General features: G+C 42.4%; 1 protein-coding gene and 1 pseudogene across 4 annotated transcripts in view; one reads left to right on the forward strand and one right to left on the reverse strand.

The window, feature by feature from the left end:
- LOC104911957 (uncharacterized) overlaps positions 1-26,720 on the reverse strand; it is a 62,426-nt gene extending 35,706 nt beyond the window's left edge. Inside the window, exons 1-2 of one of the 4 annotated variants that reach the window (XM_085229398.1) lie at positions 25,620-26,720; positions 25,073-25,179 (exon numbers count right to left, since the gene is read on the reverse strand). In XM_085229398.1, coding sequence (XP_085085524.1) covers positions 25,073-25,179; positions 25,620-25,903 — 391 coding nt within the window. In that variant the 5' untranslated portion in view covers positions 25,904-26,720. Of the gene's footprint in view, positions 1-25,072; positions 25,180-25,614 lie in introns of all 4 variants that reach the window. The other 3 variants (XR_014884694.1, XR_014884697.1, XM_085229409.1) reach the window with 3 other exon arrangements.
- On the forward strand, positions 7,142-7,865 carry LOC146545348 (1-phosphatidylinositol 4,5-bisphosphate phosphodiesterase gamma-1-like; annotated as a pseudogene).
- Positions 26,721-27,558: the final 838 nt, after the last annotated feature.

Raw genomic sequence — 27,558 nt, forward strand, 5'->3', positions numbered from 1 at the left:
AAGAGCACAGTAACAGTATTTAATAGAGAAAATTCTACACTACAAAACACTATTTTTCAACAGTCACCACCATTAGTAATGCATTTCTGACAGCAACCTACAAGACCTGCATGCCACGCTCAATAGAAATCTACACCAGTGGAGATGATAAACTCATGCTGTCACCAATGCTGAAGCACACCACACCTCACTGCACTCACATCCACTGTTAAGTCTCCAGAAATGTTCAGCAAGCACTGATGAATGTCAGTGGGCACCATTTTTTCTCCACACAAAGGAATTCAATGACACACCTTTGTATCAGCTGCACTTCCATGTCAGCCTGCCCCTCTGCTGCCATCTGTCACATGGCAAAAAAACATTACAGGATATTGGTGAGAAAGTTCAACCTTTTCTGCCATACCACCAACATCCACCTGACATGGTGGGGCAGAACAATAAAACGAGGCATTACTTTCAGAGCAGTCCTCGTATAATGATAATGATAAACCCATCTGAGTACAACTGTTACCTCTGAATGACAAATATAAATTTGTTAGAGCTAGCACCTCCAAAGCAAAAGGAAAACACTCTCAAAAAAAAAAAAGGCAACTCACAGGCAAGAACACTGGATGTTAGACTTAATTTCTCCACAGAACATTTCACACAATTTCCCTGAGGAAAACCATTATCCCTACTTTTTCTTTTCAGGGCTCTGAAATTGAAAAGTCTCCCCCAGTTTCAATTTTAGAATTGAAGCACAAGTCAGATGCAGTCTATAAAAGCCAGAAAGTTACGAACTGTCTAATTGACTACCCAAGTGTTATTTTCAAGATTTAAAGATAGCTGTAAGCTCTTCACTCACTTACGTCGTGCTCTCAAAAGGCATCAGTACAAAATGAAACTGGAAAACAAAGCCGCTTATGCAATTTGTAAAGAAACAAAACCACTAAAACAGCACAAATCCTTCAAGATTAACAGCAGTATTAAAGCAATATTTACACTAAAGTACGCAGCTCAGGTGAAAATACAGGCTTCTGTACTCAAGCTGAAGATTACAGATCAACAACATTCAACTGGACATTTCCTGATAAATAATCACATGATAAACCATCACCTCCTTGAATACAGTAATTGCTGAAGCTGTTTAATACAACAAGCATGATTTAGATGCGTGAACAAAAGTAAGGCATCACTGAGCAGGAAACAGGGAAACTGACTACATGCAGTGCACAACCTAGTCAAGAGTTCATGTTACTGCCAAGACCAAGATGAGTAATACTACCTTAGTTAACATTTGCTAGATGGATTATGACAACATTCAGTCCACAGTAGACCACAACTTAAAAATATTATGTAAATTTAATATATCCAAACATGCCACTTAAAGTGGTATCTGGCAGAAAGTACGTGCCTTAGGAAAAATGTCTGAAAAGATCAAAATCAGAACAAGACTCTAGAAGACAAAGAGAAGTCTACTCAAATGTGCTTGCATCAATTCACTTCCTACATTCTCTTCTGAACCCCAAACCCCCAAAGTCATCAGCAAATATCACACATGGGTTCATGCCCATGAATGATGAGTGATGTTTTCCAGTGAGGGTACAAAGAAAGGAAATGGAGAGATTCTCAATGAACATGGGAGTAACAGCAACAGGTCTTCATTAAATTCCCTGTTACGCAACTGAAGTACCTGCATGTAGACTTGTCTTTCAGTCTGAATTGTGCCTCTGGCCTCCACATTAACCAATGTCCCCGAATCATTCTTCCTGGAAAACTCACATTCCACCTGCAGAGAAATCTGAGAGTTTTCTACATAGTTGGCCCAAATTCCCAAGTTGAATTGGAATGAGTTTCTATACTAAGTTTAAATGTTCAGGAGGAAAAATAATATGCTCAGAGTGGAAATCTGTTTCCTTTGCTTTTCTATTAAACTTAGTTTACACACTGTTTAAATTTATTTATGATAAAAAGGGAAAAAAATTTTAGTTTCCACTGGCAATTTTCCTTATTGTTTATTCTTAGGAGATTCTTCCCTAGACAAAAATACTTAGATCACTCCAAAAATAATGCCTCCTATTTATTGCCATTAAAACTACAATAGCCACAATAACACTATTTGATGTAGCTGAGAATTTCCTCTAACACACTACTTTTCAACATAGTCACCACCATTACTTCTGCATTTTCATCAGCCGTGAACAGGAGCCTGCATGCCTGACTTGTCACTATCTATACCAGAGGACGTGACCCACTATCACTGTCACCACTGCTGAAGCACCATCCATCATCTCACTGTGCTCACATCCACTGTTTGGTCTCCAGAAACATTTAACAAGTGTCAACAAGCGTCAAAAGGTGCAACTTCTTTTGCATAGAGGAATTCAATGACATTCCTCTGCCTCATATGCACTTGCACATCAGACACAATTTTGTTACACTATCCCTCTGCTGCCATCAGTCACAAGACTACAAAATGTAACAGGATATTGGTGGGGTCTGCTGCCATCCCATCAATATCCACCTCTGACACTGTGGCACAAACTAATAAAACAAGGTATTTCATTCAGAGTAGTTCTTGTAAATAAAGCCTAAAGCAAAAAAAAAAAAAAAAAAGTTACTGTTTTGGCCTACTGAACCAAGTAAGATATTCCAAGATTTAATACTTCATTTGATGAACATTATAACTTGAAGTCTATAGCCCTGCAAACTGGATCCAGAAAACACCCAAGTAGAGAAAATGTAGGGAAAGCACGTAGTAGTTTGATGACATGTAAGATGTATGAAAATCTCACACATCATTAAGTTAACACAAAGGCAGCAAGAGGCCCCAGAATCACAGCATGGGAACTTCTGTGCCAAGAAAGACCAGTAACTGAATTGCCAAACCAGAGCAAATATTTACTATTTCTATAATCAGATGTGGCAGTAACTTAACTGCTAATTTAACATCAATGTACCTATTTTGGCTAAATGGTAAGGACATCACTAGAGCAGATGTCCCATCTCACTTGGTGGGTTGCAAGGAAGACGAGTCTTCAGAATCCTTCAAATAGGACACTCCCTGCTTGACAGCAGTTGCTTCTGCAACCTGCTGCTATTTCAGAGGAACAATACAAGATAGTTTATCAAGCTTTCTAATAACAATTAATCAACTACTTCAAGACAAAATTATGCAACTCCATAACAACAATCAGTAAGATTACAGATAAAGATACTTGACATAGAATGTTACTTTCCTATCAACTACTCTGCAGATTCAGGCAACAGCTACTAAAGAAAGTAGATGTGTTATGTTTCATGATGTCCACCATGCTGTAACCAAGGCATCCCAACACTTCCCTCCCATTATACACTCAGAGTCAGAAGGCAGCTATTCACACTAACAAAGAGACCTCTTAAGCTTTGAGTACAGAGCCCAGAAGAGCAGACATGGCTTGGTAACTGGACTTATTCAAGCCTTTACATGCCTCAGTATTAAATTTTAGCTTAAGCTGTGAGCAGCCCTGATTGTTTCAGAAGCTTGCTCTGCTTGTGGATGCCAGATTGTTTATGAAAGGAAGTGGCTCTCATTTGCGGAATCAGACTCTATAACCCACATAAGGTTACAAAGCAGGTATGTTTATTTCAGCACTGCACACACACTGGGTACAAGGGGAATTGTTTCTCCGAACTTGCACACCCAGAAGGAAATGCGTTACATATTTAAGAGCCAAGCTTATAAATATTCAACAGATTTCCAAGAACTCATTTGCATATTTTTTTTTCTCCAAGAAATCATTTACATATTGTTCCTCCCCCTGGCACATGCCTCCTCTGGTGGTCGTTGGATGAAGGCTCGATGTCTTCCTCCCCACCTGGTGGTCGTTCTTGGATGAAGTCAGTAGTCCCCATTGCTATGTCCTTCTGACCTTTGTCCCAGTTTAGAGCACTTCCCCTATCCTGCATGCCCCTACAAAACTCCTTATCATACTTGTTCCCCTTTCCACTGTTCTCTCATTGGCCCTTTTTCTGCTGACTGGAGAAAACTTCCCTTTTGGGGTTGTGATTGCATTTCCTTGAGCTAAACTAAGCGATGCTATTAACCTTTTAAGTCCTGCATCCCCTAGCCCACTACCTCAGCTCTTCCATTTCCTTTGTTACTTTGATTACAGGAAGTAATAAATAAATTAAACATGAAGAGAAAGTTACCCTGCCTATTTGTTTTAGAAATACTGAGCTCCATTTCAACGTAGCTGAAGACCAATGTTGTCATCCCAACAAAAAGGATTATCTCAAGTCTACCAGGACATTTTGTCTGTAACTGATAAGATTTCCACTAACATCCACATTAGAAGCTTTGAAGCTATTTTGGAGTAGTAAGAACACCACACAGTCCCCCTGGAGGTAGGATGTGCCCAGGAGAAATTTGAGAGGTAGTCACATGTTATAGAAAAAGGAGTTTCAGAAACAAAACTCTTCTGAACTGCAGATGATAAATACATTACCTGCAGAGCATGTGTAAATAGCAATAATACGAATAATACCACTGACCACAAACGTGTTAAACAATGGAATAACTCTACAGAGATTTGAAGTTTCCAAGGGAAGCACTTGGTATAACTGCATGCACAACTGCATTCCCAGTAGGTGAAATTATGGGAAGGGAAAGAGGCTCAACCCAATGACTGATCACAGAAGTCAGTAATGATGTCTTCCCTCCCATTTCTCCTCTTTCCCTGCACAGCTTCACTGCATAGCTGTAATCCTCATAAGTAGCTTGCCCACTCTTCCAGAGACCATAAACTTTCCTTTTGTTCTTGAGTTCCAGCCAAAGGTCTCTGTTCAGCTAGCTTGGCCTCCTTGTCCGTCGGCTTGTCTTCCATGACATGGGGATGGTCAGGTCCTGCACCTTTAGAGCAATTTCCTTAAAATATTCCCAGCCTTCCTGGGCTCCCATGTTCTCCAAAACTACCTCCCAAGGGACCCTCTCAACTATGGTCCTAAAGAGGTTGAAGTCTGCCCTCCAGAAGTCCAAGGTGGCAGTTCTGCTGACTCCCCTCTGTGGTTCAACAAGGATAGAGAAATCTAGCATCTCATGATCACTTCGCCCCAGACGGCCTCCAAACATTGTGCGCCATATCACTGAAACCAACTCCATTAAATACCCTCACTCGAGGCAGGTGATACCTCTCCTGCTGCTCATTGCTTGAGCATATCACGCTCTCAGTCTTCCCAGTGTGTTTGCTAAAATATTTCTCCATATACAATTTATCACCCACCTGTTGTTCTTTCATCTTTCAATGGGGAACAAGAAAACAATGCATATTAGGCCCACCTGTTGTTTCCCATTTTTCAAGGGGAACAGGACAATGCACACTGGGTCCACGTGCACTTCCCCATTTGTCAAAGGGGAACAGCAGAACAATGCATGCCAGACTTTCCCTCCCTATCACCTTAGCCAGTCTCAATTCCTTCCCACCTGGGCTAGGTGTTCTGACAACCAAACTACTTGGCAAACTCACTCTACCAATTTGTAGAATCAAACTCTCTAACCCACGTAAGGTTATAAGAACAGGTACATCTTCATTCAGCGTTGTGCCACACGCCAGGTGCAAGGGGGATCACTCCTCCTAACTTGCACACCACAGAGTGGGATCTCGATACATTTATAAGCCAAGCCATACATATTCAGGAGTATTTCCCAAGACCCACTGACATATTCATTACTTTTCTGGGAATTCATTTACATACTGTCCCCCTCCCCAGTGCATGCGCAGTAGCTTCCATTGGATGAACGCTCGACATCTTCCTCCCCATCTGGTGGTCATTCTTGGATGAAGTCAGACTCTTCCTCGCCATGTCCTTTCGACCTTTGTCCCAGTTCTGAGCTCTTCTCCCACCCTGTGTGCCTCAGCAATTTCTTATTCTGTTTACCCTCCCTTCTCCATTGTTTTCTCAATGGCCCCTTTCTGCTGACTTGAGAAGGCTCCCTTTTGAGAATGTGCTTGGGCTAGCAAAAGTTAAACTAAGCAAGTCCTTCTGAGTTAGCAAAAGGTTAAACTAAGCGATGCTTTTTGAGAATTCCTTTTGAGTTAGCAAAACCAAATGGTGTTATGGACCCCTTACATCTCGTATTCTTCAGCTTACTATCTCAATTTCCCCCTTTTCATTACAACTTAGCGAATTCTTTCACTAAATTGCCCCATTTTGGAAAAGGGAGGACTTAAAGTATCTTCCACTTTCCACTTTTTGCCTTAGTTTATGCTTTTTCCATTCTTCGTAACTATTTCCCAGTCCAGATGTTTTGTAGAGCCATAGTACGCACCTCGTTGCAATGCACGTCAACGCGAGCAGAAAGATAACAGTAATACCAGTGTATGGGGCTGCTGAATCACGGCCTGAACCTCTGATTAATCACCTGAGGTGAGCAATGAGTCAGCCACGGGAGCACAGGTGAAGGCAATTCACCTGTGCTGCGGGAAGGGGTGGAGCCTGGCAACAGTACTCTTGTTTGCTAGACCCATTTAAGAGCTGACTGCTGTGGGGAAGGATCTATCTGGAGATCTGCTCCACTGGAGTTATTTTGTGAGCCCAGGATAGGGTGAATGTCCTTTTTTTTCTTACTCTAGTATAATAATTACATCAGTCAAACTCCTGGATATACTATATCATCTGTATATTCATTGATTGTACAACCAGATACAAAAAGCTTCTTGAGCTAAGCAAAGTTAGGTAACCAACTAGTAAGTGTTTCTTGTATCCCCTTAAGTCCCTCCATAACTGGGTTAGTCTCAATTTGTATTTCCTGTATGTTATCTTTTATTTTTGTGAGTTTCCTATGTATTGATTCTGAGTGGTCAGAAAGATTAAAGCAACACATCCCATTAAGATCCTCACAACCGTGCCCCCTCATTTAATTTGTCCAGGTCCCTTACCCCAATTCCTTTAACCTGTATACTATCAGGAGAAGATAAAGATATTCTTGCTCAGACTAACAAAAGATCTTTGGAGGTATAAACAAGTTAAAGATTGTAACTATTCATGCCAGACATACCCTCTTGACATGATCACGAGATGTCTAGCTTGTACACCTGGCATAGGTGTCAGCAGATGCTATAAAGACCATTGGCAAGCCTCGCAAAAACTGAGGTGGCTTGGTGGAGGCGAGTGGCAAGGAACCATGGGTTCATGTACAGCAGCCTGCCAAATGACAGAAGAACCCATCAACTGTACATGGAACCTGCTTTACATTCCCCTGACTGGGAGCAGACAGAGGAGACGACCTGCGCAGAAGGAGGTGAGCACCAACATCCAGCTGCATCTTGCGCAGGACTGGTTCCACAGCAAGCTGGAGGCAAGGTGCAGTGGGCAGCGCATTGCTGAGCGGCTGCCAACGGAGTACTGGGCCGAGATGGAGGCCCCTGATGGCTCCTTTCTTGTCAGGGAAAGCAAGACTTACGTTGGATGCGAAGGATAGACTATGTTCTATCCTTCTGGCACAGTGAGAAGGTGTGGCATTGCTGCACTGGTGACAGGACGCTAACAGCCACAAGTTCTTTTTGACTGACACCCAAGTATTTGACAGCCTGTATGACCTCATCGCCTACTATTGGGAGACGCCGCTGAGGTATAATGGACTTGACATAAGGCTGACTGAGCCGGTGCCTTGGTCTAACACTCACACCAACACAGACTGGGTGCCGTGGGATGGCACCAGAGGGACAAGCCCAGCTCCAGTGTCGTCTACTTCAGGGCAGGAGGGAAGATCCAACACTACCAAATGTGGCAAGAGAGTCACATTTAATAAGGCACTTAACCAAATGCACATTGTTCAAGTTTTAAATAACAATAAAACTTTTTGTTCTGTACTAACAACAGAGTCTGTGTCTAATTGCCACAGTTAAACCTTCCTCTTATTTCTCTTCCTCAACCTCTACGAGGACCTTCGGACAGGATTTCAGAAGGGCACAGAGGGACTTTACCAGTATTCCATAGTTGTAGGCAGCACCACCTCGTCATCCCTAGGAAAGTCTGGAGTACCTTCCAGAGACTCCTTACTGATTCCTAGGGTTAAGGATCCAGAAGTGATTCCATAACGCAAATGGATTACTTGTGGCTGTGCCACTTGGGCTTTCTGTGGAGAAACTCAATAGCCTTTAAGTCTGAGAAAGTTTAGTAAGCTAACTGTCCATGTTATGCATTACCTCCTTTGTTTTGGTAGCTTTCAGGTCATCCATGTCTTCGAATTTGGGGGGTAACTGTTTAATCTGAACCAGCTGAGCTACTCCTAAAATCAGGATAAGGGCTCTCAAGGTATCCCATATTATACCTTACCAATGGATTATTTACACTTTTAACCCTTCTTGATTTTGATACTGGCTCCAAATAATTCTCACTATGCCTGGTGGAAGTTTGAGCTCTCCCATCTCTGCCCAGCCACCAGAAGCCTTTACCCAAATGACACCTACTCATTATATTACTTCCATTATGATATTCATGCCCACCAATGAGAGTGTTATTACTTTCTTAATAGAGGCCATTGTTAAGTAGAGAGATGTAAGGTTCATCCAAATAGAAGGGAGAAGAGTGACAATCACACGTTTAACAATAACAAATAAATAAATATAACATAAAACATAGTAATATTACAACCAAAATACAAAGTGTAGCAGCACACAACATCAACTTGCCAGAGACATCACCCTGAAATAAAGCAAATTAGTAACCATTTCATCTTTTCTTTATGAGTTTAAATTTTGACGGTGCACTTTCCTTGACACACCAAGTAGTTCCTCAGCATCTTGGAATAACCTAACAATACTTAAATTACTCCACGTGCCTTATTAATTCTACAAGGGAATGCCTCTGGCTTCTGTAGAAAAAAATATCAGTTAGTGCCAACATACAGGGATACCAGCTTTTCTTGGGAGTTCCAAGAAATCAATTTGCCATTGTTGCCTTTCCTTCGAAATCATTAATTAGATTCCTATCCTTTCTAGAATATTTTATAGGTTTTGACTCAGGTTTAAAGATTTTAAGTTTACAGTCTGGAATTAAAGACTTCTTTAACTACCTGTCCTGCCACCTTACCCATCATCTTATTTCCAGTTTCCTGTACAGTGCTACCTTTCTGATATCCTTTACAATGTGTAATAGCCACATTCCTTGGTAGGTTTACAACATGCTGTTTTCCTTGTGTGAGCAATCCTTGCTCTTTTCAGATGGTACTATGATGTGCAGCACCCCCAATACATAATTAGCATTTGTCTATATAATTAAGGCTTTTGTCCAGGCTGTTATTTCAGCCCTTTGAGGGAAAGTCTCCTCAAGTAATGGCTTATTTCTACATCATCCTGCTCTACCGGGATGGCCTGGGATTTCAGGAACCTTTGGAGTGAGAGCCAATGTCCCCCTCTTTTACTTCCAATACAGCAGACACCAAATGAGATATTAAAACTGTTATTCTTTGGCCTAGCAAAACTTGAGTACTAGTGCAGCCACTGCCCTCAAGCACTCCGGGCACCCTTACTCACTTCATCAAGCTGTTTGGAAAAGCGTACCACTGCCCAAGGTTCTGGGCAAGGACTCTCAGGGCCATTCCTTGCTTTTTATGTGAGCATTTCTGGTAGCTCCAAAGCAGAGGGCCTTCATGAGTTCTTATTTCAGTTTGGGAACGCCAACGTTGCCTCCCCATTTCAAATAATATTTTGGCTTTACCAACAGTCCATAGCTGTGTATCCACAGTCGGCACCAGCCTGTCATTCCTGGGAACGTATGGAGTTCCTTGGCAGTTTGTGACTCAGGGTATTGGCAGATGGCTTCTTTCCTGACAGTCCTTAAGGTTTGAAGTCCAGCTCTAATCTCATATCCCAAATATGTCTTTCTGTTGAGAAACTTGATAATCATTTAAACAAGAAGTTCAGCAAACTCACAGTCCATTGCACACAGTCTTCTGTTTCTGTGACATCCACATACTGCAGTAAGGTTCCACTCTGGGATGGAGGAACCTAAGTCTCAGGTTCACGAGTTGACCAGCTCTCAAAAACCACTGAGCTGTTGCCACAACCCTGGATAACACTATTCAGATTAACTGAGTCTTTTCTCCCCATACTGGGGTTTTTCTATTCAAAGGCAAATAACCTTGGGCTTCCTTTGGCCAAACCAGGCAGAAAAGGCATCCTTCAAGAACAGAAGGTAAACACCAGTTACTAATTCCGTAAGTAGTTTATGGTTTTTTCACCACTTAGTGTATTCATTCAACTATTCTATTACTTGCCCTCAAATCTTGTTCTTTCCATTTTTATTTTTTTTTCCCCAGCAGGTTTGGAGTACTGTATTTGGATTCATATTCAATTAGTAATCCAAACTCCAAAAATTATCTATTATTTCTTTTATCCTTCTACAGTCACATATCCTCAAAGGGCACTGCTTTACCCTGACTGGGCTAACTCTTGTTTTTAACTTAACTTCTGTTTAGGGCTGCATTTTTGGGTCTGCCAGGTATCCCTGATACCTACACTCCTAAGCGTATCTTGTTCAAGATTTCTGTGACTTCTGGGGCTATAACCTTGTTTTTCCCTGTTTGTGTTAAAGGCAGACTTAAAAATCTCAATCAATTAATACTATTTGATCCTTAGCTCCAGTTTTATTTAATTTCTTGTCAGAGTAACCTGGCATGTACAAGAATTTATGCATTCCTACTTGTTTTCTCAGTCTATATTTAATTAATCCCAAAAAGTAAGCCTTTTCTGATTGGGCATTAGCTCCTACTACTGTTATAAAATCATCTAAGGGTGGTAAGAGGCACCCGTATCCACCAAAAGATAAACTTCTTTATCCTGGTCCCCTAGCTGTAATTTTACCAGTGAATCTGCTAGGGTAAACTTCCCAAATTCCCATCCTTCATCTTTGTAACTAGACACTGTTCCCTTTTTCACAGTACTTTACACATTACTTTCATTCCAGTGAGGCAGAGCCCTCCCTGGGCTCCTCCATCTACAGCTCTCTCTCTCACACCAAGTTCTCCTTGCAGGGGGAACGGTGCAGGGGGTTGCTCTCATGCCAGCACAGATAAACTCACTTTCTCTTTAGCCCTTTTTCCTTTGTACATTATTCCACTATTCGTATCCTCAGTTACTCTTCCATATACCCTCAATTCTAACTCTGTATACCATTAACAATTACACTTTCTTATACCATCAAAACAGTTTGTTTCATTCCTTTCAAAATCCACAAATCAAACCGTACCGTTCTTCAACTTCCACAAACACCCAGCACTTGGTCTCTCATGATTAGGGTACTCAATTATAAAACTGGTCCCATTATTCCATTTACGTTCCTAGTTTCTTATTTAATACGCCCCCCTGGCCCTTCTGCAACATCCTTCCAATGTGCCAATATACACTCCAGAGGTGTCCTTTTAGGTATTTCTTTCCCTTGTGACCCTGCCATATTGCTATTTTGTTGTTTTATTAGTTTACGAACATTTCCACAAATTACTCCTTCTATCCTAAAGTTTCCCGAAAACAATCCCCAGAACTCATTCCATCACTCTTGTCCACACTCCGGGCATGGGTAACACCAATACCCTTGATATATCTCTTTACAAGCTAACCAGAGTATAACATAAACTGGACAGCATACGTTTGTTCTGTGAAATACATACCTTTCTTCCAGTCCGTTACTGTAATTTATGACATATAGGTTCCCATATTCATCCCACTCCAAAAAGTTCATTTGCATTTACACTAAAAACATTCAGATTCCCTTTTTCCCAATTTATCAAAAATAATACATACAACAGACAAAACGATTAACAGCTTTCTCTTTCGCTCCATAGCTTAGCTACGTCTCAATCACACCACATTCACTCCGACACTTAGGTTTGCTAGCTCAGATAATGTCTTAGTTCAGATGTCTAAAAGGATATCCCAAATATATCAATGACAGTTATTCAAACACACAGTACTGGACATTTGCAGCAGATGGTAACAACAGCGCAGATTACTATTCCTACTACCGCAGCTACAATGATGTAGGTTATCATTTGACAGGTGTCAGCACTATACCTCACTAACCCAGGGTGGGACTCTAACCCACAATCCCTGGAATCAGATATAGTGCTACAAGATGCCTGTCCCCGGTAATTACCGTCCCGTCCTGTACCGCTGGACTAGTCCAATCTCAAGGTAAAACCCTCCCACGTGGGACTTCCCCACACATCTTATGGAGTCCCTTGCTCCTGCGTATGCCTTATGGAGCCTTCCCTTTAAATGTACCTGGTCCGCTTCCAGATGGTCCTTGTCTGTCCCCATAGTGATCGGATGAGAAGGGGGAGTCCTTCCAACAATTCACAGGGCACGCCAAAGGCGTCCCCCTCCTCAACTGGCCCTGCAGCCAAACACAGATTGTCCCATCTGGGGTGCCAAATTGATTTGCGGAATCAAACTCTCTAACCCAAGTAAGGTTATAAGAACAGGTACGTCTTCATTTCAGCATTGCGCCACGCGCCGGGTGCAAGGGGGACCACTCCTCCTAACTTGCACACCAGAGAGTGGGATCTCAATACATTTATAAGCCAAGCCATACATATTCAGCAGTATTTCCCAAGACCCACTGACATATTCATTACTTTTCTGGGAATTCATTTACGTACTGTCCCCCTCCCCAGTGCATGCGCAGTAGCTTCCACTGGATGAAGGCTCGACGTCTTCCTCCCCATCTGGTGGTCGTTCCAGGATGAAGTCAGACTCTTCCTCGCCATGTCCTTCCAACCTTCGTCCCAGTTCTAAGCTCTTCTCCTACCCTGCATGCCTCAGCAATTTCTTATCCTGTTTATCTTCCCTTTCCATTGTTTTCTTAGGGGCCCCTTTCTACTGACTTGAGAAGGCTCCCTTTTGAGAATGTGCTTGGGCCAGCAAAAGGTTAAACTAAGCAATAAATTCCTATAAGCAATAAATTCCTCTTGAGTTAGCAAAAGGTTAAACTAAGCGATGCAATTTGCAAATTCCTTTTGAGTTAGCAAAACCAAGCAATGTTATGGACCCCTTACATCTTGTATTCTTCAGCTTACTATCTCAGCATAACACTGACATTCTGGAGCCACTTGGCTATTTTAAGTTTTTTTCTGTAAGTAATTCTTTAATCTCATAACTCCAGCAGAAAGAAATTTGGTTCTGCTTTGGTAAGACATTTTCCTGTTCTGCTGCCCATTCCTGGATACATCTCAACACGGGATGTTATTCCGTTGTTTCACTTTCCATGTATCATGTAGTGAAGCAGTAAGGCAGCGTAATCAAACCATTTGCAATATCTGCAAGTTCTGACTCATTATAAAGAGCTTTTTCTAAGTGTAAGAAACATTCAATTTCTCATCAGCAATGACAAGAAAGCAGCAAAAGTTGTTCTTTACTGCAGTAATGGGCATACACCTCCTTATGGCAAGGGAGACGTGCGCCATATCACTGAAACCAACTCCATTAAATACCCTCACTCGACGCAGGTGATACCTCTCCTGCTGCTCATTGCTTGAGCATATCACGCTCTCAGTCTTCCCAGTGTGTTTGCTAAAATATTTTTGCATATACAATTTATCACCCACCTGTTGATCTTTCATCTTTCAATGGGGAACAAGAAAACAATGCATATTAGACCCACCTGTTGTTTCCCATTTTTCAAAGGGAATAGAAGGAACACTGGGTCCACGTACACTTCCCCATTTGTCAAAGGGGAACAGCAGAACAATGCATGCCAGACTTTCCCTCCCTATCACCTTAGCCAGTCTCAATTCCTTCCCACCTAGGCTAGGTGTTCTGACAACCAAACTACTTGGCAAACTCATTCTACCATGTACTAAGCTATGCTTCAATGATGTGTTGTCAACAAGAAACCTTGCAGACATTTTGTAAGAAAGTTTACCAAAAATCTATACCTTAGTGTTTAGAATTTCTAGTTCAAAAACACAGTCTACTTCTCACATAACTGGAACTCTCCTGGACAGAGTTCAGCACAAGATCCAAGAACTGAAAGGACAAAGTTAATCTGCAGTACCACCTTCATGCCCCCATTTATGTTTCTAGACTTACAGCAGCCATTCTCAGTCAAAGCATTTACCAGAAATTCAGTACTTGCTTGACATACAGTATCAGAGCAAGATTAGAGCAGCTTGGCAGTACTGTACTTGTGGTACAAGACTGTCTGAGTCTGTTAGGAACCACTGTTTAAAATCAACAGGAGATCAACAGCAACACTTTGTGGACAGTTTTACATTTGAAAGCATTCCTTTGGAAGTGGACAGAAACTGCTTGCTTTTGAATGGGAAGGTCCAAGAACATTTTCTGGCTGAAGACTAAGCCTCAGAGCAAGTATTTTCAGCTTGATACAAGAAGTTAGATGATACCATTTTACACCTTGAAGGCAAGATGCAAGCTAGAGCCACCTCTCATCTATGCTGATTTAAATTTGTAAAGCTTGGAAGTCAGGAACAAAAAACTCCTGCTGAGAGCTGGGAAGCCAGAAACTCACTCCAACCCCTCTAGACTATAAGTAAAGAGAATACATCTTCCACCTTCATTTGTCACTATCATCAACTGATCATCACACCTCGGAGGACCCACCACTGCCAAGACAGCCTGAATCAGCCACATTTAGTCACGTGCGTCTGTCTAGCTGTAAATACGTGACCAAAAGAGCACACGTACATTGTCATTTTTCCTCATATTCTAGCTATATTTCAGATGTTATAGCAGCCTCCACATACAGGAAGGTTCTTGCAACAAAGATTCACAGCAGTTATACAGAAGGTAATTTGCTAGATGTTACCAACCATTTCAGATGGACAGTTAATCACACAGTAGTTACAATAGCTTGAAGTACATTAAGACCAGACACTCGTCGCTGCAGATTACCATCCCACCATACCCAGCAGTTTATTTTTATCTCATCTTCTATTGGCTTTATTGTCCTAATCCTACCTGCCACTACAGACACCTATTACAAAACCAGTTATTGAATGGGCTTATTAGTTCCACTCCTATGAAGCACGTTATAATGCTACTACATGATGGAAAGTACAGCAATAATAGGGTGGCAAATCCTACGCTGCAACAATTCAGGACAAGCCCAAATGCAACAGCTGTGGATGCAAGAGCAAAGGAAAAAAAGCTGCTCACCTCTGGAAGACCACATGTAGGCAGGGATCTCCAGAGAGATACCCTTGACTCCTCTGCCAATCCTTAAATGAGGTCTGGGAAGGGACAGATCCTGGCTCCACCCCTTCCGGTCACTAAGATGCACTGCATGCACCTGAGCTCCCCTGGGTTGACCCTGCCTTTCCACGAGGTGCTCAATCACTGGTTCAGGCCATAACTCAGCATTTCCGCTACACACACACACACACATAGAATCAGATTCTTCCTTCCAGTCTCCCTTTGAATATTTAGTGCTATCTCCTCCATCCATCAGGACTTGTAATCTGACTTTATTCAGTATTATCTGACATTACTTCTGAGTCAATTTGTTAGCATTTCCCTATCCCTTAAGAAAACAACAACAACCACCACCAAGATGACATTTCTCAGCAGCAGCTGAAGTTATCCTTTTCAAGTCACTTGTCAGAGCTATCCTCTTCAAATCATATCGTTAGCCTAGACCACATTGCAGGTGTTTTTAAAGTGATACTGTAAGTGATCACCATCTCCAGCAGCTCTGGGGGTATCTCAAGCTGTGAGGGTAGGGGCCCAGCCTGGAGCCCCCAGATGTCTCTGTCAGCAAATACAGCTGCTGCCTTCCTGTTTGCAGGTTTCCCAGAGACACATAAGCAACACTGACACAACTCTCTACAAAAACAGCCACAAAATGCTGAAGGCAGCATCTGTATATTGAATTTATATAAAACCTAAGGAAGAAAAGCCTGTCCTCCGCTTTGATTAGGCAGGTCTGAATGTCACCAGAAGAAAAATCATCCCCACTCTCCAGACTCACAGGCATTCTGCATTCACAGAATGTTCTGCTCACAAAGAAGTACAGTTGCTTCTGAAATGTTCTTGGTGATACCAGGAAAAGTATTCACAGATAAGCAATAGTCATTCACAGAAAGAAGAATGGAACTCACCCAACTAACTGGTGAAGGAGCTCTCCGGCTACGTAGCACTCCTTCTCATGGAACAACCTAGGCCCAACAGATGTTTTTCTTTCAGTGGCTGGCCCTTGTATGAGCCCAGGCTCCACCCTGGATCCACCCCTTCTGGTCTCATGGGGAGAAATATAAGGGCTCTCCACTGTCTCTCAGAGACAAGATATGAAGCAAGCCTATTAGAGCAAGAAATTTTCTTGACATTGTGCACATGCTAGGGATAGAGAGCGAGAGTTAAGGAAAGTTTTCTAAGAAGACAGAACAGGCTGGGCTCAGACAGACATCCTGACCAGACAGGGTTTGCACTTGACTGGCCCTCTGTATGCCCCATTGCATTAAAGGATGATGTAATTTGGCAGAAAATAAACCCCCTTGTGTCCCTACTTAACAGGCAGGCTGGAGGCAGTTGAGTGATGCCCAATCCAGCACTAGAAGTCTGGTTATATATGAGCTATCACAATAATGGATTCACAAATAGCACTCTGCACCATTTGTCCAGCGGCACCAAAAAGGGCTCTTCATAACCAACCATAACCAATTCGGCTGCACCCAATGAGAACTCTCACAGCTAAATTAGTGAACAGTGCAGTTAATTAAAGCAAGAGATTGCAGGCCTTTTTAGATTGTCAGTGACAACTGACAAAAAAAACTTTGCAGTGATACTACAAAGCATGTGAGATTAACCATGAACATAAGTAATACGGCCTGGCCACAAGCGCATCTGGCAATAAAAACAGCTCTATAGAGATCTTTAAGTTCCCCAGGAAAGCGCTTAGTATGACCAACTATGCAAATCTTGCCCACTATGCATCTCTATGGGGAAAAAATAAAAGGCTCAACCCATCCATTGCTCCCAGAATTCGTCCGTGCTTAATATCTAATTGTTTCTTCCCTGACATACCCCCCTCTTAAGCCATTTTTATACTATTTCCTATTATACAGGTGGACCTGTATAGGATCACAGAATGGCGTGAACTGGAAAGGACATCAAGGATCATCAGGCTCCAACCCCCCTGCCACAGGAAGGGTTGTTAACAGCTAGATCAAGTACTAGATCAAGATTCCCAAGGTCTCATCCAACTTGGCACCTCCAGAATGGGGCACCCACAACCTCTCTGGACAACCTGTTCTAGCACCTCACCACTCACTCACCAAAAAATTCCCCCCCAACATCTATTCTAAATCTTCCCTCCTTTAATTTAAAACCATTCCCCCTTGTCATATCACTATCTACCAGTGTAAAAAATTGATTTCCCTCCTGTCCATAATCTCCCTTTAAATAGCGGAAGACCGTAATGAGGCCTCCCTGCAGCCTTCTCTTGTTCAAACTGAACCAGCTCCTTCAACCTTTTTTCACAAGAGAGGTGCTTCAGCCCTCTGATCATCTTCATGGCCCTAATGTGACCTTGAGGGACTCCAGTAATACATACCTTTGTTACAAATTGTTTTTAAATTATCTAACTTTGCTTTTAAAGGTATAGACTAAAAAATTCAGAGTGTGAACTCACCTTGGAGTCAAGCTTTCAGAAAGGTGTGTTTTTGTGTTACAAAGAAGTTACAATGAGCAAAGTTCACCCAAATGATGGCATTTTGTCAAAGAATGACAGACTGTTGGCTCAGGGTAGCAAACGCATAGCTTATCAGTTCTGTAGTACTATCAAGTTCCTATCCTGGCAGTGGTACCACAGAGCCTGGTCACAGTATCTTCATTCTGCTCTACCCTTCACGCTGTTTCTCTTCAAGTCAGCAAATCAAACTCCCCTTATGCTGCCAACAGCTGATAGTGCTTAGGGAAATTCTGTGGAATGGATTTCTTGCATACCAGCCACATTCCGCTTTTGTACTTTTCCTTAATGTAAGAACAATGCTGTACCTTTAATATAAATTTAATTTCGAAGTCACCTCTAGCAATTATTCTGCAGCCCCTTCTACCTATCCTTCTCACTGGTCCTCCCCAGTTCCTGCACACCCCTTATCAAATGGCAAAGATCCACCACCATCTTCTTCCTTCCATAACCAGAGCTCTCAGGTCTGCATTCTTATACATGGAGAAACCTGGTTCTGCCAGCAGTTTTCTGGGAGCTGATCTGTTCTCCTTACACTTGCCCATCAGGACTGTGTCTACATTTTGTTTACTGCTCCCCGTTTCCTTTCTATTCCCACTTGACAAGGTCCCTGATCAGATAATCCCGTTGAAATAAACATTCTTACATTCCTGTACTCTTACCAATTAGTGCTGCAAGAAGGTTTGCTCCTCCATATTGTCTCTACCACTCCCCATCAAGGTTTGTATCTGTGTGTTTTATTTATTTCTTCCCTTATTCTTCCTCCTTTTCTTTTGCAATGGAACGGTCCTTTAAGAAACAGATGCTACAGAATCAGAGCTCGTAACACTGCCCCAATAGTCATGGGAATTACACTCAGTCAGAAGGGAAGCAAGAAATAGACCACTCTTCTCACCAAGAACAAGATAACAGATAAATGCCATACCACACAGCAACAGAAAAGTTAGATACAGCACACTAGGATTTTGTCCTAATAAGCCATTTTGCCAATAGATGGGGTCAGCACAAAGGACACAGACACCAAGTTAAAGAAGTGTGTTTATCTTTGCTCACATTTAAATCAATAAAATAATAAGTGAAATAATACAGCAAGAGTAAAACAAAACAAGGTAATGCATCTAATCATTACTACATTAGATTAACTGTAGTGATTAAGAAAGATAAATCATCGACTGCCCTAATATTTTACCATCATCCAGACCCGCAATCACTGGGGAGCCCCGGTTGCAGGGAGGATTTGGAGAACCTTTCCCAGCAACTGGGAGGTCCTATGCAGTGCCTCCACTCATAGGTGAGGTCTCTAAAGTCACTGTAAGGGGGTCCAGCTTTTATATAGTTGAATAACTATTCTTACATAATTTCAAATGCAGAAATATGGGATTTCATTCTCCTTTTGGATTCCATCCAAAGCCTGGCCGGCCTCAAGGAGGAACCAAGGGAGTTTCCCTATCGATTTGGGTTTTAACCACATATTTCTCACGGCCTTGCAACATGTCTCTAAATAAAGATCCACCATCAGTTACTGTTACACAACAAGCATTACAACAGATCTTTATAAACTGACATCAAAATATATATTCACGTTAAAACAGAAAAACAGATAAATATTGCATTGCATGTGTGATATAGTGTTTGGTTTCAAGGTTCATCTAGAGGTCAGCTTTGGTTCAGGGCCTATTGTTCAGGCCTTAGTACCTCAGAAGCATCTAAAATGAGCTCAATGGGATTATTCTCAAAGAAAAAGAATTTTCTGCAAGCACCATGGACTGCAGGCATTTGGAACAGGCATGGTTCAAAAGGAGTTTTAAAATTCTAGCTCTCCACAATACCAAGCAACACACAAACACAGCCGAAGAGGTCACTGCCGAAAACAGACCCAAACCCAACCGCTTATTGTTTACAATCCTCAGGGGAAAAGTCATCTTCACTCCTGACTAGTAGCATTAAGTGTGAAAAAGCAATTTTTAATACAAAATCAGAAGATTTGTAGGAAAAGGCATTAGTAAAAGGGATCAGATTCACCGGATCAATACGCATTTCCTAATAGTCTATTCAAAAACCTACAAGTAAAAGATTTTCTAACGGTAGTATCAGACTTCTTACAATAGGAATATCCTTGCCTCACAGTACAGATTATGTTTATAACTGAAATGTATATTTACATCTACCATGCATCTATAGCTCATGCTTTTCTAGTTGTAATTCTTACTGTGATGAAAGAGGTCACCCAATGATAAAGCAGAATTGTGAGATGTTTTTTTTTTGCATGGGTAGAATAACACTTTTTAGAAAATGCCTACACCCCCACGGTACAGTTGCAGACTCCTACTTAGCATCTCACTTTATGACAGCAACCTTAAAATGTGCTTTGAACTCGGAAAGCTTTTCAGCTTCCAAGGCACACCCAAAGAACAGCCTTGCGCCTCCAGTAGCTGTAGGCAACTCCATTTTGAAGTATTGCTACATTATTCAACATCTAACAACTGCTAAGTGGGGAAAAGTTTGTAATCTATGTATAGGATACATTAACCGAATTTCAGTCAAACAACACCAATCATTCAAAATCACATAACATGCTCTTCAGCATACCTGCACTTTACACAAGCTGTAAAGCATTTTAGAAGTTTGAAGATTGTAAGAATGATCACAAGAGATCTTGAATAAGGAATAAGTATAACCACAACAATATCTTTCTTCTCTGCTACTCTGTAAAGCTTGCCATATGCTGCAATTTACACAACTGTCAACTATTCCACTCATTAAATGGTCTTTCTTGCAGTGCCCCCAACTAATAAACCTGCTGCCTTTTCAGTTGTTGTTTTACATTTCCATTGCTCTTTGCAGTTCTGAAACTCCTGATAACTTGTGTCTGCTTACGTATGCGAGTCCAAAATAATACACATCTGTAGCAGTGTCTATCAATCACATGAAGGAAAAAGCACAAACCCACTCCCTGTCAGCAGTAGGAAAGTACTGCAGTCCTTTGAAAAACAGTGAAAAACAGACAGTTCAAGTAGCTGTGGAATAATTGCTATAGCAACTTGAAATTAAGGTACAGCACTGCTCACAGAGGCACAGAAGCAGTTGGTATGCACGGAATCCATAAAACAGCAGAGAAGGTGGAGCAGAGTGACTACTCTGCAGTCAAGTTCTATGATCCATACCAGGTACCTCAGCAACCCTTAGTGTTGGTAGCAACATCAGGAGAACCTAACGTACTCACTCTTTGAGAAGCAACACCAGGATGGGAACCTGGTGGTACTAAGTACTGAAAAGCTGCATATTTGCTACCCTGAGCCAACAGTCCATCATTCTTTGACAAAATACCATCCTTTAGGTGAACTTTGCTCAGCATACCCTCATTATCATACCAGAACACTGCCATCCAAAAAGCTACCTGCCTCCAAGCTACGATCACTCCTCACCAAGCCTATACCTTTAGAAGTAAAGTGATAGAATTGTTCACCATTCATAATCAAAGGTGTGTATCACTACAGTCCCTCAAGCTCCACCTGAAAAACAAGCAATAGTATAAAAATGGCTTAAGATAAGGGGGATGTCACGGAAAGTACTACCACAGACAAGCTGGGGGAATACCTCTGACTTTCGAGATCAATTGACGGACTGAGCTCCTCTTCCCCCACATAGGGACACCTACTGAGTAAGAGTCTCACCCTCAGTTATACAGAGTGCTTCTCCAGGAAACTCAGAAATCTCTATAGCATTGCTTTTATAACTGAAAGCGCTTGTGGCCAGGTTGTATTATTCCTTGGTTAACCTCAAAAGCTGCATAGACAGTGCACTTATCACCAGCAATCCAAAAGAATCTGTGCTCTGTTGCTTTAATAAGCTGCGCTGTTCACTAATCTAGTCATCACAGTCGTTGGTTTGGGCATGACCCAAACTCTTTCAGTGTGGCCATGGAAAGCCATTTGGACACAATGAGTGAAGCACATTTTTTCCTTGACCTGCATAAAAAAAATTTATAGTATAGTTAATGTATATAAGTAACAAAGTATTTTAATATATATTTGAAGTTCTTTACAGAGAGAGTGGTGAGGTGCTGGAGCAGGCTGCCCAAAAAGGTTGTGGATGCTCCGTCCCTGGAGGTGTTCCAGGTTGGATGGGGCCCTGGGCAGCCTGGTCTAGTATTAAATGGGGAGGTTGGTGGCCCTGCATGTGGCAGGGGGTTGGAGCTTCATGAGGCCCCTTCCAACCCTGACCATTCTGTGATTTTCTATTAAAACAAAAATAGGGCAACAAAAACATAAGTCCAATGAGATAGTTGACCTTGGTTCTGTGAAACTAATACATTGATGCCTAGTTCAATGAAAGTGGCTGCAATTCTTACTGAGTTCTCAAGGTTCTCACAGATATTTTATTTTTTTTTTGTTAATGAAATTTTACTTTTCCTGCGCTTCATCTTTGAAAACAGTTGTTCACAAATGCTGCCACAGAGCAATGACATGAATAAGGAGCGACTTATGTCGCTCACATGTAAAGAGAGGGATATTTCTTCCTGGTAAGACACATCTCGTAAAGAAACACGATTCAATTTTTATTTGAGTTGACCGTCAAATTGCAACTATACAGATTCCATTTGAAAATTCACAGGTAACAGATTGATGCCCACTGAAAATGGAGTCATAAACAGCTTTTGAATGTTGAACGTTACAAAGATTGTACTGCACAGGTATTCTGGATATTTCTACTTCAACGAACTTGTTAGCTTATTGAATTACCTCACAAAATAACACAAACATGTGCTTAATAATTAAATAAGAAAACTTTCGTGTTTGCTTAATAACAAAAGCCACACATCTCCACTTAAGAAGTAGACTGTGTTTTTGCACTAGAGTAATTCTAAACACTAAGGTATAGATTTTTGCTAAACTTTCTTACAAAATGGCTGCAAGGTTTCTTGTTGACAACACATCATTGAAGCATAGCTTAGTACATGGTAGAGTGAGTTTGCCAAGTAGTTTGGTTGTCAGAACACCTAGCCCAGGTGGGAAGGAATTGAGACTGGCTAAGGTGATAGGGAGGGAAAGTCTGGCATGCATTGTTCTGCTGTTCCCCTTTGACAAATGGGGAAGTGCATGTGGACCCAGTGTGCATTGTCCTCCTGTTCCCCTTGAAAAATGGGAAACAACAGGTGGGCCTAATATGCATTGTTCTCTTGTTCCCCATTGAAAGATGAAAGAACAACAGGTGGGTGATAAATTGTATATGGAAAAATATTTTAGCAAACACACTGGGAAGACTGAGAGTGTGATATGCTCAAGCAATGAGCAGCAGGAGAGGTATCACCTGCGTCGAGTGAGGGTATTTAATGGAGTTGGTTTCAGTGATATGGCACACGTCTCCCTTGCCATAAGGAGGTGTATGCCCATTACTGCAGTAAAGAACAACTTCTGCTGCTTTGCAAAGATCATTGCCTGATGAGAAATTGCTGATTCTGAGTGTTTCTTACATTCATAGGCACACAAACACATATGCTAGGATGAAATCTAATTGTTGGCAATCACCGCATTTCAGTCACCAAGTGGCACAAGGGAATGTAAGGTAAATACACGCTGGTTTCAATTTCACTGAGCACGTGTCACAGATTCAAGAGAAGAGCCCCACACCACGTCTTCCCCTCCACAGCACTCCATTATTACCTATGCAGCCCGCACTCAAACTACACACAGTCAGCTCATGACAAAATATTCCTGAAATCACATAATAATGTCAGAAGTTTACAACCTCATTACTAGTTATCTAGGACTGCATGCAGCCTGCACGTTACACATGCCTGCTCTACAGCTTTTCACAAACCCTCGTGGTCCGTCTTAACAATGCATGAGAAAATGAACACTGACAGGAATTAAGACATCTGAATAGCACCCATCTCTCCTTGGGCTTCTGCTCTCTACTCCTATTTTGCGACCTTTGACCTTCCCTCTCCATTCCTTTTAAAATAGGGGACAGAGAATATTAATCTCTCTCTTCTATTCACTTATTAACTATTCGTCATCAACAAAGAGAAGGATTCCACACCAAACCAACAGGTCAAGCAGATCAATTTTTGTACTGATTGAGACCAGGAGAGGCCACCATCAGCAAAACAGAGTTACACAACAACAAATGAAACTAAGCATGTTCCACACAGTCTATGGGACCACTTCCCATATTTGCAGCCAAAAGCAGGACCCAGGTAGTGGTTTGGTAGGCTGCAGCATGCAGTTCAGCTGGACACTCTACTGAAGGAGACTGAACTGGCACATTTGATTGCTTTTCCTCATGGAAAAGGTAAATATAAAAGCAATAGTTTAAATTTTAGAGACAAAAAATATTTCCCTACCAGAAGATGTTTGTAGAAACTATTAAAGGCAAAGAACTTACTGGTTTTTAAAAGCCACTGTTTGAAGGATTGCTTCTAACGGATAAGAATTATTTTATAAATCTACAAGCACTGCAGTTTAAGAGTGGTATGACGGGGAAATGGAGAGAACAGTGGAAAAGTGTCTGTGCATTAGGCGGTAAAACGAGCCAAAATAAAAGCCTCTCCAAAATCCTGGCAGATCAGTCAACTAGGGGATGCTCTAGCTACCATCAAGCAGGAAAGCAAAATACTTCATAGTACTCTTGATATGAAGGTACACAGTGATGTTTTTCTGCCAAAGCATCAGTTCATATACTATCTTCTGAAAAGAAATATATGCATATATATATATAAATATATACTTCTAGGTTTGCTGTTCAAGTCTGAACATGCCAGCTGCAAAAAGTGCGTTCTGCCCTTTACTTTGAAGTATCATAACTTGCTTCAGTGAGCTGCATGAATACAGAGAATTGACAGCTCCAGATGAATAGCTTTAGGACCAACTTTGCACATTTTTAAGGCTTTGTTTTGTTACTCAGACGACTGCCTAACTGGCAGGAATATTGAGAGTAAAGAATTTGATTTTTTGAACAGTAACCTAAAAGTGATCATTAACATCACTTTGCTTTCTCTGCCAGAAATGACTATCCAAATGTTTTAACACTGGCTGGATAGCTCAAGAACATCAGGTGATAAGAGATAAAGAAGCATTTGTTACTCGCAGTCACTTTTATTCTTCCCACAGTTCTGAGATGCGAGAGCTAGAAAATATTTACCAGTAGGCACCATGAGTTAGGTTTGTTTTCTTTTACTTTTCAGTTTTCCCAGGAGACTAGTCAAGAGCAGGGAAAAGCTCCTAGGAAGAGGCAGCTGCATAATTACTTCTAGGAAAAATGATTCTCAGCATTCCTATGGGCTTCAGAAACGCACGTTCTAGTTGATGCCTCCAGTTTTCACCAATATCTAGAGGCTTCCAGAAGCATACAGAGAAATCTCACAGAATTAGCACTGTAGGGATGTCAGCCTCTTCTCCACATTTCCACTTGCCTTTGCAGATGGAGTATGTTAGATGTTCCTGGTTGGAAGAGACCCACAAGACCATCAGATCCAACTCCTGGTTCCACACAGCATCACCCAAAATCCAAAGCCTGTGTCTGAAAGTGATGTCCAAACACTCCTTGAGCTCCAGCACTGGGGGCCATGCCCACTGCCCTCTGGTGCAGACCCCGTCCCTAACCCCCCGCCGCCCCTCCCCGTACCTGCCTCCCGGGATAGCACAACTGCAGAGAAAGCCGCTAAACAAACTTCTGCCTGAGGCGATGACGGAGGAGAATCTTTCAAGAGGCAAACGGAAAAGCAAGCCTGTAGATTTCATTGTGCTCGCTCAGCCTCCGGCCAGACGCCGATCAATTCTAACCGACCTGCGAGCCGAGCGCTGAGCGCCAAGCACCCGCACCGCCCCGCTGCCACCCGGCCTGCCGCGCTCCCCCGCCCCGCGCAGCCCCACGGGCCCCGCCGCCCGGTCCCGGCCGCGCACAGGAAGGCTCGGCTTCACCGCCGCAGCCGCCTTGCCCGCCGCCCGTGCTCACCGAACCTGGCGCCCGGCGGCCGATCCTTACGGAGGTAGAAGCGGAGCCGGAGGCCGCTAGGCCCCCAGGCCTCGGCGGATAGAACGAGGCCTCCGCAGCCGGCAGGCAGAGCGGCGGCACGGAACCAGAGACCGCCCCGGGGCGGGACCGCGCCGGAGCTGTAGGAGGAGGCTGCGCTCGGGCGGTCGTCCCCTCGGTGGCCTCCTCGGGTCGCTATGGCGCAGGCGGGGACTCGGCGTTCTCTCGGGTGCGGGGTCCTTCCGGCCCGCTCGGGTCCTGGAAGACTCATCCGCGTACTGAAAACTCATTTAATTAGGAAAGGTGAACGTTCGAAAGGGGAGACAGAGCAGCTCGATCCTTTGTACGAGCAAAACGGACAGTCCGCTGAGCGTACCACTGGGAGGCTCACAAATTGTTAGAGGGCACGGTGAGATGAACTGCGCCTTGCAATAACCGTAGGTGTTAAGTGTGCTAGACAGCTGAAGGTACCAAAACGCAATAGGTTGAAGTGAGCAAGGAAAACTACTAGAGGAACAAAATGAGCCCGTGTTTATGATAAGCAAGAACACCTGCATTTTTGTGACCGAAAGTTGCTTAAGGGACCACCACATTGAGGATGAGCAACCTCCAGCTCAAATTCAGTAAGAAAGAAACCATGTAAAAAAAAAAAAAAAGAAAAAGAAAAGAAAAGAAAAAGAAAAAGGCAGAGACAGAGTTCCTGGAAAAGGGATGGACATTTTGAGAAATAGTATGACTATGTATCAGGCTTTGCGGAAATCTAATGAATATGTAATGCTGTCAGAAATAAAAGAGTGTACTCAGAAACAAAGGTAGAGAATTGCTTTGGGTGTGAACCCTGTTCTTTCTCACAATATGACCAAGGATACCAACTGATGATCATCAATCAGTGATTGTTATCAGTTATTATATTAAATGTTTCCATTAGCATGCCCCCCCCCCACAACGTATCATATGCTGCATGTGTAATCCACTCTAACTATGCCACCCTAGGCAAAGAAGTTAATGTGTAAGAGCCTGTGAAGCCTGCACACTCTGCTCAAAGTTCACAGGTTGGCGTTAGTCAGCTCCTGAGGTTTCCTCTGGTTTCGCATTCTGTTTGGCACAGATAAGCTTTAGCAGCACACCCCTCACAGTATTACGAGGTTACTGTTTGTAAAGGCACTATCTCCCTATCTTATCAGAAGGGCCCACAAGGGAATTCAGGAATGCACTCAGGAGGAAGGAAGAAGGAAGTTCCCCAGCTGCTCCAGGATGATCTTGAGACCACGTGAAGTCCTTACTGAAACCGAAACTGAAACCAGACAAAACTGGTTGAGGCAGGCTAAAGCAGGAATAAGTGTAACCTGAAGTAACCTGTGGTTCACTAAGGCCAAAATAGATGTGCAATTACACACCTAAAAAGGAATAATGAGATTCAAAGAATGTTATAATGAAGTAATGCCCCACCCTCACTTCCTGTGTGAATGAGTGAACGCCTTACAGAGCTTGCGCAAAGGAATGACGCGGGACATATAACCAGAGACAATTTTTAGCTAAGCTAATAGCTTTTTAAGCTGTTTCATTGAAAACAACTGTGTAAATACCAGATTGGGATGTTCCCTTTGCTCCCAAGTTTGTACAGTCTTAAATGAAATGCTGTCAGCAAACCTCAGTCCTGTGAGTCTATCAAATCTGCGCACCAAGCATAGATTGGGACGACGCAAACACCATGAAGACCAACTCCTAGCTCCACACAGAATCACTCAAAAGTCATATTTCTGATATGACAGATAAAACAAAAAATAGGCGAGTTCAATGAAAAGAAAATACAGTATAGTACAGTACTTACAAATTACAACATTGCCAGAAGACTTTGATGTGTTCAGAAGGTCTAAGTTCATGTTTTAAAGAGGTGAAAAAGCTATGTGGAGTAAATCTTCACAT

Source organism: Meleagris gallopavo, chromosome 1 (genome assembly GCF_905368555.1).
Source record: "Meleagris gallopavo chromosome 1, MGAL_WU_HG_1.1, whole genome shotgun sequence".
Lineage (NCBI taxonomy): Eukaryota > Metazoa > Chordata > Aves > Galliformes > Phasianidae > Meleagris > Meleagris gallopavo.